Here is a 12973-nt window from a genome sequence, read left to right on the forward strand (position 1 = left end):
CAGTTGGCTACAAAGTTGACATGAATCAGTTAAGACCAAATCAATAGTGGAGGGATTTCTTGCAGAAAAAAAGCATGTTGGGCTGTTTGGATATTGAATAGTGTAATAACCTGCAGAACAATCATCAAACAGAATATTACCATTGGAATTGCTTTGAGCATTATTCCATGAGCGGTGTTTTGCATTAAAATCACCAATAATGAAGAATTTAGACCTATGACGGGTAAGTTTCTGGAGGTCACCCTTGAGAAAATTCTTTTGCTGGAATGGCAAATAGGCAGCTATAAACGTAAGTTGTCCAAATTTTGTTTCAACAGAAACTCCCAAAGTTTCAAAAACTTTGGTTTCAAATGAAGAAAGAATTTTATGTTTGATTCGTCTATGAATAATGATGGCAACGCCACCACAGGGTCCATCAAGACGATCATTTCTATAAATCAAGTAATTTGCGTCCTTCTTAACCTTATGGTCAGGTTTAAGGAACGTTTCAGTTATAACGGCAATATGCACGTTATGAACTCGCAAAAAGTTAAATAGCTCGTCTTCATTATCTTTAAGAGATCGAGCATTCCAATTTACAATATTTAATGCTTTAAAATCCATTACTGAATTTTAAAGTCATGACAATATTATTAGCAAATTTTACTCCAGTTTGAATAGCATCAAACATGGAGTTAGATTTAAGCATATCAGAAATCATGTCAATTAATGAATTCTGTAAAAATTCCATTTTAGGAGCAGTAATGCTTCCTAAGTCAAAATTGTCAAAATTGTCAAAATTTCCGTTAGAACGTTGGTTAGTATTTTGATTTTTACCCGCTGCAATAGCAGCATAGGTAGCTCCATTAACTCGCTGAACATTGTTAGCAGCGAGGGGAGTAGGTACAGATGAAACATTTGAAGCAGGGGTGATATTTGTACCTACGGGTACGAATGTAGAATTTGTTCCTCGCTGACCGTTGTTAACAGCAGAGGAATTTGTACCTGGTCGGAAACGTGGAGCGTTTCTTACCTGTCGGTTAGAACGAGATTGTAGGATCGCTTTGCGAGTCTTACATTCCCAAAAATTGGATTTGTGGTTTTCACCATAATTTGAACATTTAAATTTCTTAGGATCTTCCTTCACAGGACAGTCGTCCTTTGCGTGAGAGGAATCACCACAATTCATGCATTTAGCTGGCATGTAGCAATTTTTAGTTCCGTGACCCCATCCCTGGCACTTACGGTACTGAGTGAGGTTTTGAAAATTTCCTCCAGTCTTCCTGAAGTGTTCCCACTTCACTCGGACATGGAGCATAAGGCTAGCTTTTTCTAAGGCCTTAAGGTTGTTTAGTTCACTAGACTTGAAGTGAACTAAATAAAAATCATTAGAAATCCCGTTGCGCGAATCGACAGGACGGGATTTCATTTTCTTTTTGATTACGTGGAGTGGCACAACTCCAAGTAATTTTGCCAGTTCATCTTTGATCTGATCCAGGCATTCACCACTGGGCAGTCCTTTCATGACAACCTTGAACACACGTTCAGTTTTGGTGTCGTAAGTAAAAAATTTGTGCTTCTTCTCATTAAGATACTTGAGAAGACATTTAAATCCATCCAAGGTTTCAGCCAATACACGGCATTCACCCCGACGTCCAATTTGTAGTGAAAACTTAACTTTCACGAAATTCAAAAGAGCATGGAAATCGGTAGTGGTTATCACAATAGGGGGAATCTTTTCCTTCTTGGCATTAAGCCGGGAAAGTTTACTAGAATTTTTCTTGGATAATGGATCATTCTCATCATCCGTGAGCAAATCAAATTGATTACTCAAATTAATTTCTTCAGAAGGGGGGTCAAGAGTTTGCCCCTTTCTTTTGCGTTTAGGCGCCATGGCGGCAGTAAATTTTTTATCCAAATCGACTTCCAAGCAGATTACTATAAGAATCTGAAGGATCGAAGAGGAATTTTCCAAATCGATATCCAAGAAGGATTACCTCGGGTAGGGTCCAAACAAGGATCGAAGAGGAATAAGAGGAGTTGAACAAGGTAGAACATTTTTACAGGTTGAGCACTGAAAAGTGCTGTTTAAATTTGTTGTAGCTTTAGGTAGTAGTAACACTTCCTTAAGCAAAAAGCAAATAGATCCGCACGGCAAGAGAGCACGATGCGGACTGATGATGTTTGGTACGATAATTTAGTTAATAAGCTTCCGAACGAAGTGAATGAGAACGCGTGATATAAAGGTTTGCACCAATTATTCCCAAAAACAAAAGCTCCGACCGAATCAATTTTTATCTTCATTCGATAGGCCGAAGTGAATTCATTGGCGTTTCAATGCGTTAGACCGAATTGAGAATCCGTAGGCCGAGTTTGACGTCAAGAAGCAGTGTTAGACTTTTAACAATATCTCAACGAGTGGTTTCTCTTTGTCAAATCTTACGATACGTACGGAAAGGTAAATAAATTTGGAAGCCATCAGTATTAATAACATTCCGTTTAGTGCCAAACTTCACTAGATTAAATAAGAAAGACTAAGTGCGGGTTGTGCTTAATAGGCCGGAAATGGCGTAATTAACCCTATCTTACGTCAATTGACATTGTTGACAGCATGCAGCACTAGTGGTTAACATCTATATTGCCGTTCTACGCATATGTGTCCCATGTTCTAAAAGTAATATGTAAGGAAATCGCGAATAATGTTTCGAACCATTTCTGCTCATGGGAAGATATAAAAGTTAAAATAAGTTAGTGCATTGTTCACATTTCAACAGAATCAATTTGTTATGAAGTAGGAAATTCTACGCATATCAGTCCCACTAAGAACTATTACTTTCCGTGTTGCTTTGATGGCCACGTTGCGTTTGACGTCTTTACTCGTGTGGTTGTGGTTGTGTTTACATGAGCATGCTTGAATTCTCCTCGAAGTTTTGAAAGTAGATAGTTTGCATAGGTTTGCATCATTAACTGAAACCAGCAATAAGTGCGTTGAGATTGAGTAATCGTCGTTTGCTACATCTATAAAGCCTTTAAAGTATGGGCACAGACAAACAGACGTAACTCTTTGAAAAACTTGTTCTTGAAAACATAGTATCTCAAAATATATAACCTCAGTAACGACATCTCTCTGGCTTCTCGCAGAAAACAAGCTTGCTCACTAACTCGTAAACAATATTGCATAAAAGTTCTATAGAATATATAGAAACGTCAAAGTGATCCGATGCCAGCGCTGCGGCGAGTAGTTCGCGGAACTGATAATATTCAAATCAACCGTTAAATGCATGAACGAAGATACACAATGAAGAGTTACGTCTGTTTGTCTGTAGTATGGGCATCATGAGAAACAAATGATGAATGCTCTGTATAGAACACAATAAGTTTGTCGATTGTGGACTTCGATGAGTTCAAGAAAGACTTTGGAAAAGTTAACATACACAGTAAGGATCTCTTCCGTACGGAGTTGTCCTTTATACTGCGTATTATATTCAACCAAATGCATCCACGGCAGTATATTGAGGACATTCTAACGAATAAATTTACGAAAGGACGATACGACAACGGATTTTCTGAATCAGTCAACAGAAACCTTATTTTAACTACAAAATATGGTAGCAGCTATGATGAATGAACACATAAAGTGACAGAATGTTCCAGCATTGTTAACTGCGTTGCTTCGAGTTGTTTTTAGATAATAATACGTACTTTTTAATTCTGCCAACATCGTTGCTACATACAATTGAATTTTAAATCATGGTATTTTGTCTTTGATTTATTTCAAGATCGTTACACTGCTTCTTATCAATTGATTATTATTACTCTAATAATGCACAGCTTGAAATATGAACTATAATCTGGTGTTTTAATATGAATTCCCGTTTCTCTTAATATTTTTAATATAAAGCTTCTAAAGGGTATCCACGATGAAATTGCCACACACAAAATTGATTCGCAAAATTCGAGTTTTCATCCGATTGCCATCAAATTTTCAGGGATCGAGAAATAACTATTAAACTTCATTTTACCATTTTACTCGTATTTTATTTACAGTCCATACGCAAATGCCTGCACCTTGGCCTTAACCCCGGCCATAAGATTCTGCACAAACTGTGAATCAACCGTTTTTTGCATGTAAACCCATACTTTCTTCAGTTCCTCGACTGTCTTCACTATCTTAGGTCGTTTAAGAAGGTGCTGCTTCATAATCGCCCAGTACTTCTCGATGGGGCGGAGCTCCGGAGTGTTGGGAGGGTTGAACATTTTCGGCACGAAATTGACCTTATTGTCCGCATACCACTTCAGCACGTCCTTGGAGTAGTGGCATGAGGCCAAATCCGGCCAGAAGATTGTTGGGACGTTGTGGGCCTTCAGGAGAGGAAGCAGCCGCTTCTGGAGGCACTCTTTTATGTACACCTGTCCGTTCATCGTGTCCTGGGTCACGAAAGGTGCACTCCGCTTCCCGCACGTGCAGATGGCTTGCCAAACCAGGAATTTCTTCGCAAATTTGGACATCTTCTGAGTGCGGACATGCTCCGGAACGCTGAACTTATCCTTGACCGTGAAAAACAGGTTGCCGGGGATCTGTTTGAAGTCGGCCTTCACATATGTTTCGTCGTCCATGATGCAGCATTCAACTTTCGTCAGCATGTTGAGGTACAACTTCCTGGCACGGGTTTTGGCGGACTTGTTCTGCTTCTCGTCGCGATTAGGGGCCTTTTGTACCTTGAACGTTCGAAGCCCAGCCTTAGTTTTGGCCTTCTGGACAAAACTTCGGCTTAGGTGCAGCTTCTTAGCCACATCCCTAACGGAGGCGTTCGGATTTCGGTTGAAGGCCCCAACTACGCGGTTGTAATTTTTGGTGTTGTACGGAATACTTTTTCCTTCACTTCTGGGCTTCCGATCGGTGGTCAACCGTTCCTCGAACCGCTTAATCACTCGCGACACCGTGGAATTCGCGATTCCCAACGTTTTAGCGATGGAACGATGCGAGAGATCCTTGTTCTCGTGATGAATGCGCAAGATTTTATCACGCACGAGCTGTTCTTTCGACTCCATTTCCGCGAGTTTTGATCACAGGACTTTAAAACTTGCAGGATGTAAATAATGCACTATGAACTAAATCCACCCAAATTTTCATTAAATTCTACCCAATGGTTAAAAAGTTAGAGCAATTTCATAGTGTGGCAATTTCATCGTGGACACCCTTTACTTCCCGAAATGACTCATTCAGTTCTTTTTGATCGTTACCTAAAAAAGTACTGATTTTTTGAACAAATGTAAAAACATCCGTAGAACGGCAGTATATCTCTCACGCCAAAGACAAGAATTCAAATCTCATCCCGGACATAACCTATAATAGCTTAAGGATATGTTAATGCTTTCTTCATCATAATAAACTTCTTCCTATGTGTTTCAGCAACAATAGAGGCAACTTTATTGAACATCAGCGGACGAATATCTTACACAAGCATAGGTCAATTTCAAACACAACTCCAAATAATTCTACCCAATCAACTGCAACTTGGCAAACAACGCCAGCACTGCCGCACCCACACCGGTCATATGGGTTGAACATTCCGTCGTCAGGCGATTGGTTCCCACCCGATCCCGGTCCTGATAGTACTTGAAACATCCGTTGCCATTTTGCCAACCAACGATTTCGCCAAGCCATGTTTGGTTCCGGAATTCGGCGTATCCCACGTACGCGCACAGGAACACCTGCTCCATGAACAAATCGCGAAAGATCTCCGGATAATCGAGCTCCGCAATCAGCTGCGATTCGCGTAGGATCTGCTCGCAAAGCTGGTCCGTTGCGGTCACCACAAATTCCTGCTGGATGTTAGTGAAGTGTTGCTTGCCCAAAATCAGGTAGAACAGCAGTCTGCAGAGTGATTATTTTATATTTATTAATTTCATGTTTTGTTCTGTATGAACGATCATTACTTATGAGTGAGATGATAACCGTAGGACTTCTTCCTAAGGGACATCGCATTGCTGCATTCACGGCTCAACAGAAGCGGCTTTAGATGTGGTTGCCGTTCACCTGGCGGCGATAAAGTCTTGTCGAACTCATTTTCCGAATCATTTACCAGCAGTTCTGATAAGCATTCGTCTGCGCGGAGGTTAATTAATTGTTTATAATATTATGGCAAATAAATATGCAAGCACTGCTACCTACCTGACTGAAGTTCACTTGGCGCCCCGAGTTGAAGCGCGCGCAGATAGCTGTGCAACGTGTGACGCCCATGTGATTGCTTGTGAGGGCTTGCTGATGCCAGATCGTCAACGTCATCAGGAACCGGTACGATGGCGGACTGATAATCGTCCGGCAAAGCGTCGTTGGATTGCCAGAAGTTTGCATTTATCAGCAATTTACTAACTGGAGAAAAAAGGATTACTTAGATTCAAATAATTGAGCTGTAGAACACAATTACCTATGGCATTTGCTGAACTTGGAAAGGAGAATATGCTGTCGATCCTACTCTCGACATAATCACACTTTTTCCGAACCGTTTCAATGAAAGGTTGGTTTTCCAAACGTGGGCCGGTGAGTATTGACTTCAGTTGACCTGGAATGGGAGTTAAATATTTTAAATCAGTTGCTGTTTATTTTTTTTTTTGATTTTGTCAACCGATTCAACTTTGAATTTTACTTTATATTTTTTGAATTTCACTTTTCTATCGCGTTGAATTTCTTTAATTGATTAAATTAATTTCTTTATTGAATTTCGCTTATTGCAACAAGGTAAGAACACGCTGTCCAGCACTACTAAGACCTTCCTCTTCATTGTCTTAGAGGCAATATATCCTTCTCAAATCTCATCGTGATCGTTCTTCATAAGCTGGTTCAGAGCTACGCATACTATATTTCGCTGGATCAGCACGGATTTATAGTATGCCTAACCGTTCGACGACAACTAATTTGACTTACTTAACTATGTTCGTCATCCACCAAATAGATTTTATTAACACATGCTTATTCGCCGCGTTTGATTAAATGAATCGTCAAATCACAGCTTTCCTGGCTTCGATCCTACCTAACCGTCAAAATTGGAAACCACGTTCCGCGCTCCTTTCCGGTTTGGTATGGTGTTCCCCAAGGAAGTCACTTGGGGCCGTTTCTATTCTTGCTGTATATGAACGATGTCAATTTCATCTTAAAATGCCTAAAACTCTCGTAAGTCGATGACCTGATTAAGCAACAACAAGACGCGCTTTTTCTGCAACAACAACTGGAAGCCTTCGTTGAGTGGTGTCATATTAATCGAATGTCGCTGAATGAATGTTCGATTATCTCATTTGGCCGCAAGCACTCACGCTTCCATTTTGGCTATGCTATGGGAGGCGTAAATCTACAACGCGAGTCGACAGTCAAGGCTTGGGGATTCTGTTGATACAAAATTGACCTTCAAGGATCACGTCGCGTAGGTTGTGTCCAATGCCTCATCGCAACTAGGATTTTTATTTCACTTTGCAAAAAAGTTCAAGGGTGTCTACTGCCTATGCTCCTTTTTTGGGCATAACGCTAAAATTCAGAATTGAAGCAACATGTAACTAATTTTCATTTACTAATGATATTATGCAATTCATTAGACTCCATTCCAGCAGAAGTAGGGTTAAAACTGAGTTTTAGCGTTAGGCCCAAAATAGGACCGTAAGCCGAGAATAGGATCACTAACCCTTTCGCTTAATTGTGCCCCCTATCTTGAAGTATTCGTCCATCATCTGGTCTCCTTACCAGAATAAAATTCATCGCATTGAGGCTATTCAGCGAAAATTCATCCGGTTCGCTCGATTCAACCTACCCAGTTATGAAAATCGTTGTTTGCTAACCGGAGTTACTGGCTTTGTTGGGGATCTTCAGCAAAGCAAAATTGACAGTCCTACGCTTTACTCATTTCATTTATAAATACTGCCTCAAGCTGTATTCAAACGTTATACGATATGAGGAAACCTTTACTCAACCTTTATACAAGCAAATATGGCGAACTGAGTCAGCTACTTATGGCTGTTTGGACGGTTGGGAAAAGCTCTTATTGCATACCCTTTAACCACATGAATATTTCTCATTGTAAAGCATCGTCGCTAATACATTACCGCCATCTGTTGAATACACTGTGGTGGGTAGTACGCTGAACAGATGGCGTTAGTGTGTAAACGTCAAACGCAAGGGAATTAAGTATGCGCACCACAGGTGGCAGTACTACCAACCAGGCTTACTTCCACTCTCTTGCTATAAAAACATGATTTTCTGAATTTTGAAATCATTAGATGTTATAATCATATTTTGTACTTGTTAGATACAAGAAGAGGTTGAAAGGCAAGTGTTTGACACATGAAAACTGTTTTATTCTACAAGGTGAGTCAATATTTAAGTGCAATGTCATCTAAATGTTGAATTAGGCTATTCGCAAGATATTACAATTGATATGCTTACTGAAAATGGCTAAATTCATGTATAAATTCGTGAAACTAAAATTGCCAACATACACCAGTTTTCGAAATACTGCGGGACAAATGCATGGTTTCATGCCAATGAAGCATACATTTAGGCTTTATCTATGTTCTTCCTCTATTGAATTGCAAAGGTTCACGCCTGATGGTTATGCTTTCCACACTACAATTCGCGGGACGCATTGTGCTCCACTTTAGAGTAGCAAATGGTAATGTTAAAAATAACTACTATTTTTTCTAATAAACATACCAGTCGAGCAATCGGGTCGAAAGATGAAAGTTACCTCATAACTTGCATCAATCAAATCATTAATTTTGGCAGTGCTCAGAGATACCAGCTGTTTCAAGAAATAACTTTTCTTGCATTGTTTTCTGCCGAAAATGTTTTTCAATTTTCTAAATATCAAATAACTCTCAGTAAACAACTTTTTACTTCCCAATGGAAACTATATGAACACTTTTTTCTGTGTAGTTTAAGCATATCGGACCGAAATTGGAAGTAAGTGGCTGCCGGATATTTTGAGCTCAAGTCTGGTCCACTTAGAATCCGGACACTTTATTTATTCTACAGCAGCGCCTCTAGTGGTCAAATTTGGAATGTTTAGCAGTGATTTGATTTGAAAGTACACGTGTTTCAGTGGTAATTTTTTTTTCGTGATACGTGCTGTATTAAAAAAATTGTACTAGATGGAAGAGGAGAAAATTGATCCTGCACACCCACGTTGGAAACCTGACGTGACCAATTCGAAATATCGCGAAAAAGTTGAAAATTGCCGTTTCTACCGTGGGAGATATTCTCAAGCAGTTCCGTGATCACAAGTGTGTGACCCGGAAGGTTCAAAGCAAACGTCGTGCTGGAACTTTGGATCGGCAGCTGAACTGGAAGGTGTTGATGCCGATCAAGAGAAACCCAGGACTCTCGGATCGGGATGTCTCCAAAAATACGGTGCCAGTCGTAATACCAACCGGTGAAAACTAATGATTAAAAATTGGCTCACTACTTGACTAGCCTATTGGTCCCAAGTACATCTATAAGCGTACCCCATTCTAGTCTAAATTCTAGTACTACACTATGTTTGTTTTGATTCGCTATGAAAGTTTGACAGATAAAATGAGGGGTTCGTGGATTTTCCTATGTTTCGAGGGGTGCATCGATTAGCTTGGGACCGAAGATAGTACCAGAGCTGAGCCAAAAAGTTGAGCGCGTTTCTTCGGGACCTTCTGGTCTTAGAGTTACCAAAATCAATACGAAACTAACGATTTTAAATTGGCTCACTACTTGACTAGCCTATTGGTCCCAAGCAAATTGACTAACGTACCCCATTCTAGTACTGCACTTTGTTTTTTTTTGATTAGCTATGAAAGTTTGACAGATAAAATGACAGATAATTCGAGGGGTGAATCGATTAGCTTGGGAATAAGAGAACCACCAGTACCACAACTGAGCCAAAAAGTTGAGCACGTTATTTCGGGACCTTCTGCTCATAAAGTTACCTCTATGGAGTCTTAAAGGTACCTCTATGGTAGAAGTAACTTTAAGACCAGAAGGCCCCGAAGAAACGTGTTCAATTTTTTGGCTCAGTTGTGGTACTTTCTTCGGTTGGAAACTAACGATTTAAAATTAACTCACTACTTTACTAACCTATTGATCCCAAGCACATCGATTAACATACCCCTGAGGTAGATAGTTCCGTTTGAATACGGCAGTATGAAAATTGAATAGAAGTTGAAAATAAGCGAAGGGCCATTAATGCGACAGTGCAGTAGACTTATACTTCAAATTTCCGCGTACATCTTACGGGTTAGTGGCGGCCAGGGTAGACGCGACACGATGCGACTCACGCAAGGAATAATAATAAATAATAAGATTCTTTTGAATTGGTCGCGTCGCGTCTACCCTGGCCGTATCCTTAGGCAAAAAGTGTGCGTTTGACTTGCACTGTCGCATTAATTAGGCCTATTCTGCGCGGCGTGTGAGGTGAGGTGACAGTGAAGTGATGGTGAAGTGACAATTGTCACCTCGGGTGAGGTGAGTCTCCATGCAAATCAAATGGAGAGTCACCTCACCCGAGGTGACAATTGTCACTTCACCATCACTTCACTGTCACCTCACCTCACACGCCCTTCACTCATTTTCAACTTATATTCAATTTTCATACTGCCGTACTCTAACGGAACTATCTACCTACCCTTTTCGTAGACCATTCTCTAGCTAATAAATTATCACACTAAAGCTTCATGTTAGATAGCATTTTCAACCAACTCTGAAAATCGCAAACTTCGCGTATGATGAACATAAAACCACTTTGAATGCTTTATAGGATGTTATTGGAATAATCTCAAGCATTTCCTTTACAATAATTTCATTTCACAGAGTATATTTCAGAACTCGTATAAAATAATTTTCTGATTCTCTCTGGGAGTCTCTTGAAAATTTCATTATAACAGTCTAGAAATTCTCTGGAATCCAAAAAATCATGAAATTTATCCTTAGATTTTTACGAAGACATTGTCTTCCGGAATTATATTTAAAGTTCATTTGAATTTTCTTTGAAATTCCCAAGCAATTATCCTTATGATTGTCTAAAATTCTTATCGTGCTCTAAATTCTTCTGAAATTCTGAATGAAAAATTCCCTAAACTTCTCTAGAATTATCCTCTGAGAATTCCTGTGGAATTGTGCCCTCAAAATTCGTTACCCTTGGTATTTTTCACGGATCCTGCAATCCTTTTCACAATCGTTTTGGAATTTTCCACAGAGCTACATAAAATTTTTACTCTGAACACGCACAACTGGCTTATCTAAACTGTCTTAGAGTTCTTTCTAAGACTCCCTTTAATTTTCTCTGAGATATCTTGGTGTTATCCCAAAAATTGATTCTAAAATCTTCTCAAAATTCCTTTGAAAAAAAGACAATTCTAAAATTCGCTAATAGTGAATTTTCAAATATCAGTATCTGCTTTTGTAAACAAACTGTTACCACGAGACAATTAATTTACAGATCAAATCCATAAGCAAATCCACATAGTTGCACCAGGTCCGTTGATGTCGATACCAGATTCAAGAAAATGAAATTGAAATGTAGGGTAAAACAAAACGATCGCTCATTTACATAATATGCCTGCACTATTTATCTAGGAACGCTCATGCTTTCGAGTTAAGAATAACACGCCCACGGGCGTACACGATAAGGCATAATTTTCCCTCTCGGTTTATCCTTAAGGAAGGATATGATTTACTGTTTAAGCGCTACAAATGTTTCAAATTCTTATTTGTTAACCTTCTCAGACTTGAGTAAAATAAACCAATAAACTTAGGAAAATGATAACCAAATCCCGGTTCTAAAAAGGACATAGTACATAAGGCCTCAACATATAAGTTAGGACAAGTGGAATTTTCAGCTTAAAGTTAGGAAACTAGTGAAAAGCCCGGTATTAAAAGGGACATGGACAATTCCGTAAGAACAGGAAAGATTTTTACATAATAATAAATCACTTATGCAATACGTAGACCTAAGATCACCATGTGCAGAAATTAAAAATAAAGTTAAGTTCGAAGCTTACTCCAGGTTCTTCATTGAATCCGAAAAACTCTCGATCTATAGAAGTGAAAACTTCTCTCCTAACGGAGAAAAAAGTAACTTCAAGAAGCTGTTTTTGGAATAGGTGTCACGAAAGCGAAAGACTCTCTAATTGGAGAAGAAAGTAGCTTTCGGCAGTGACACAAACATTCAAACATCAATTTGTTGAAACTCTTGGCTTGCCCACGCAAGCTAACACCACTATAGAGCTATGTTATGTGTCTAAGCACTGCAGCGTGATACATTTTCGAATCTGTAATAAATATTTAGTTAAGTGCGATGGTATCCGCCCCTGTCAAAGCAAACAACAATGCCCAAATTTAGGTTTACCATTGGCAATCGCCACACCGAGAAGCAGATCCGTGGTCAGATCCTCATAGTTCGCTATGCACACATCCAGCAGTTTATCCAATCGTGTCAGCAATGCATCCGGTCCAATCAGCCTCCGCCACGGTGCATCCGCCGCCGGAAGTCCGTCACTTATTCCTTCACCATGGTCACTGAACACCACCGAAATCAGCAGTAATTTCAACACTAAAGAACCCATACTAATCTACGCTTCTCCGTCCGCTCAGATACACGACCGAATTTGAAGTGAGCTCCAATACCGCATCCACTCGCATCTTAAGTTACACAGCAGCTAGCGGAAGAAAAATCGGCATCGAGATTTTATCCTTGTGCGCTCTTCCGTAGCCATGGCAGGCAGCTCCTTGATCCGCAGACCAAGATGAGGCAGCGTGATAGCAACGGTTGATGCTTATTCCTCGTCGAACGTGTACGGAGCAAAACATTGACAAACGCATGCGTTTGCTTTTGGCAATCTTCTTCGAGTGGTGCTGCTGCCCAGGGGGTGTGGAACGAAATAAAAATTTATTTTCTCTGGATTAAACTAATCCCTGGCTAATAGAAAAACAATTTAGGATTTCACTTACTTCTGGCTCCGTCGCTGTCGTGTTCCGTTT

The 12973-nt window shown here is 39.9% G+C and overlaps 1 protein-coding gene across 1 annotated transcript; it reads right to left on the reverse strand.

Annotated features, from left to right (window-relative positions):
• Window positions 1-5281: 5281 nt before the first annotated feature.
• On the reverse strand, window positions 5282-12632 carry LOC135700271 (UPF0764 protein C16orf89). The gene is made up of 5 exons (XM_065220743.1): window positions 12342-12632; window positions 6411-6545; window positions 6155-6355; window positions 5920-6088; window positions 5282-5857 (listed from the first exon to the last, which is right to left on the reverse strand). The coding sequence occupies exons 1-5, from the start codon at window positions 12556-12558 to the stop codon at window positions 5479-5481; spliced, it is 1101 nt and encodes a 366-aa protein (XP_065076815.1). The 5' UTR covers window positions 12559-12632; the 3' UTR covers window positions 5282-5478.
• Window positions 12633-12973: the final 341 nt, after the last annotated feature.

This window comes from Ochlerotatus camptorhynchus, unplaced genomic scaffold, assembly GCF_037179485.1.
Source record: "Ochlerotatus camptorhynchus isolate MF236.1 unplaced genomic scaffold, CSIRO-AGI_Acam_v1.1 ptg000131l, whole genome shotgun sequence".
Taxonomy (NCBI): Eukaryota; Metazoa; Arthropoda; class Insecta; order Diptera; family Culicidae; genus Ochlerotatus; species Ochlerotatus camptorhynchus.

What these genes read in the sequence shown, in the direction of transcription:
- LOC135700271 (XM_065220743.1), bottom strand. Translation starts at nt 12,558, where the DNA reads ATGGGTTCTTTAGTGTTGAAATTACTGCTGATTTCGGTGGTGTTCAGT. An exon ending in CGGTGTGGCGATTGCCAATG is followed by an intron (nt 6,546 to 12,341) that starts GTAAACCTAAAT and finishes CTCCCATTCCAG; the next exon opens with GTCAACTGAAGTCAATACTC. An exon ending in GCCAAGTGAACTTCAGTCAG is followed by an intron (nt 6,089 to 6,154) that starts GTAGGTAGCAGT and finishes ACCTCCGCGCAG; the next exon opens with ACGAATGCTTATCAGAACTG.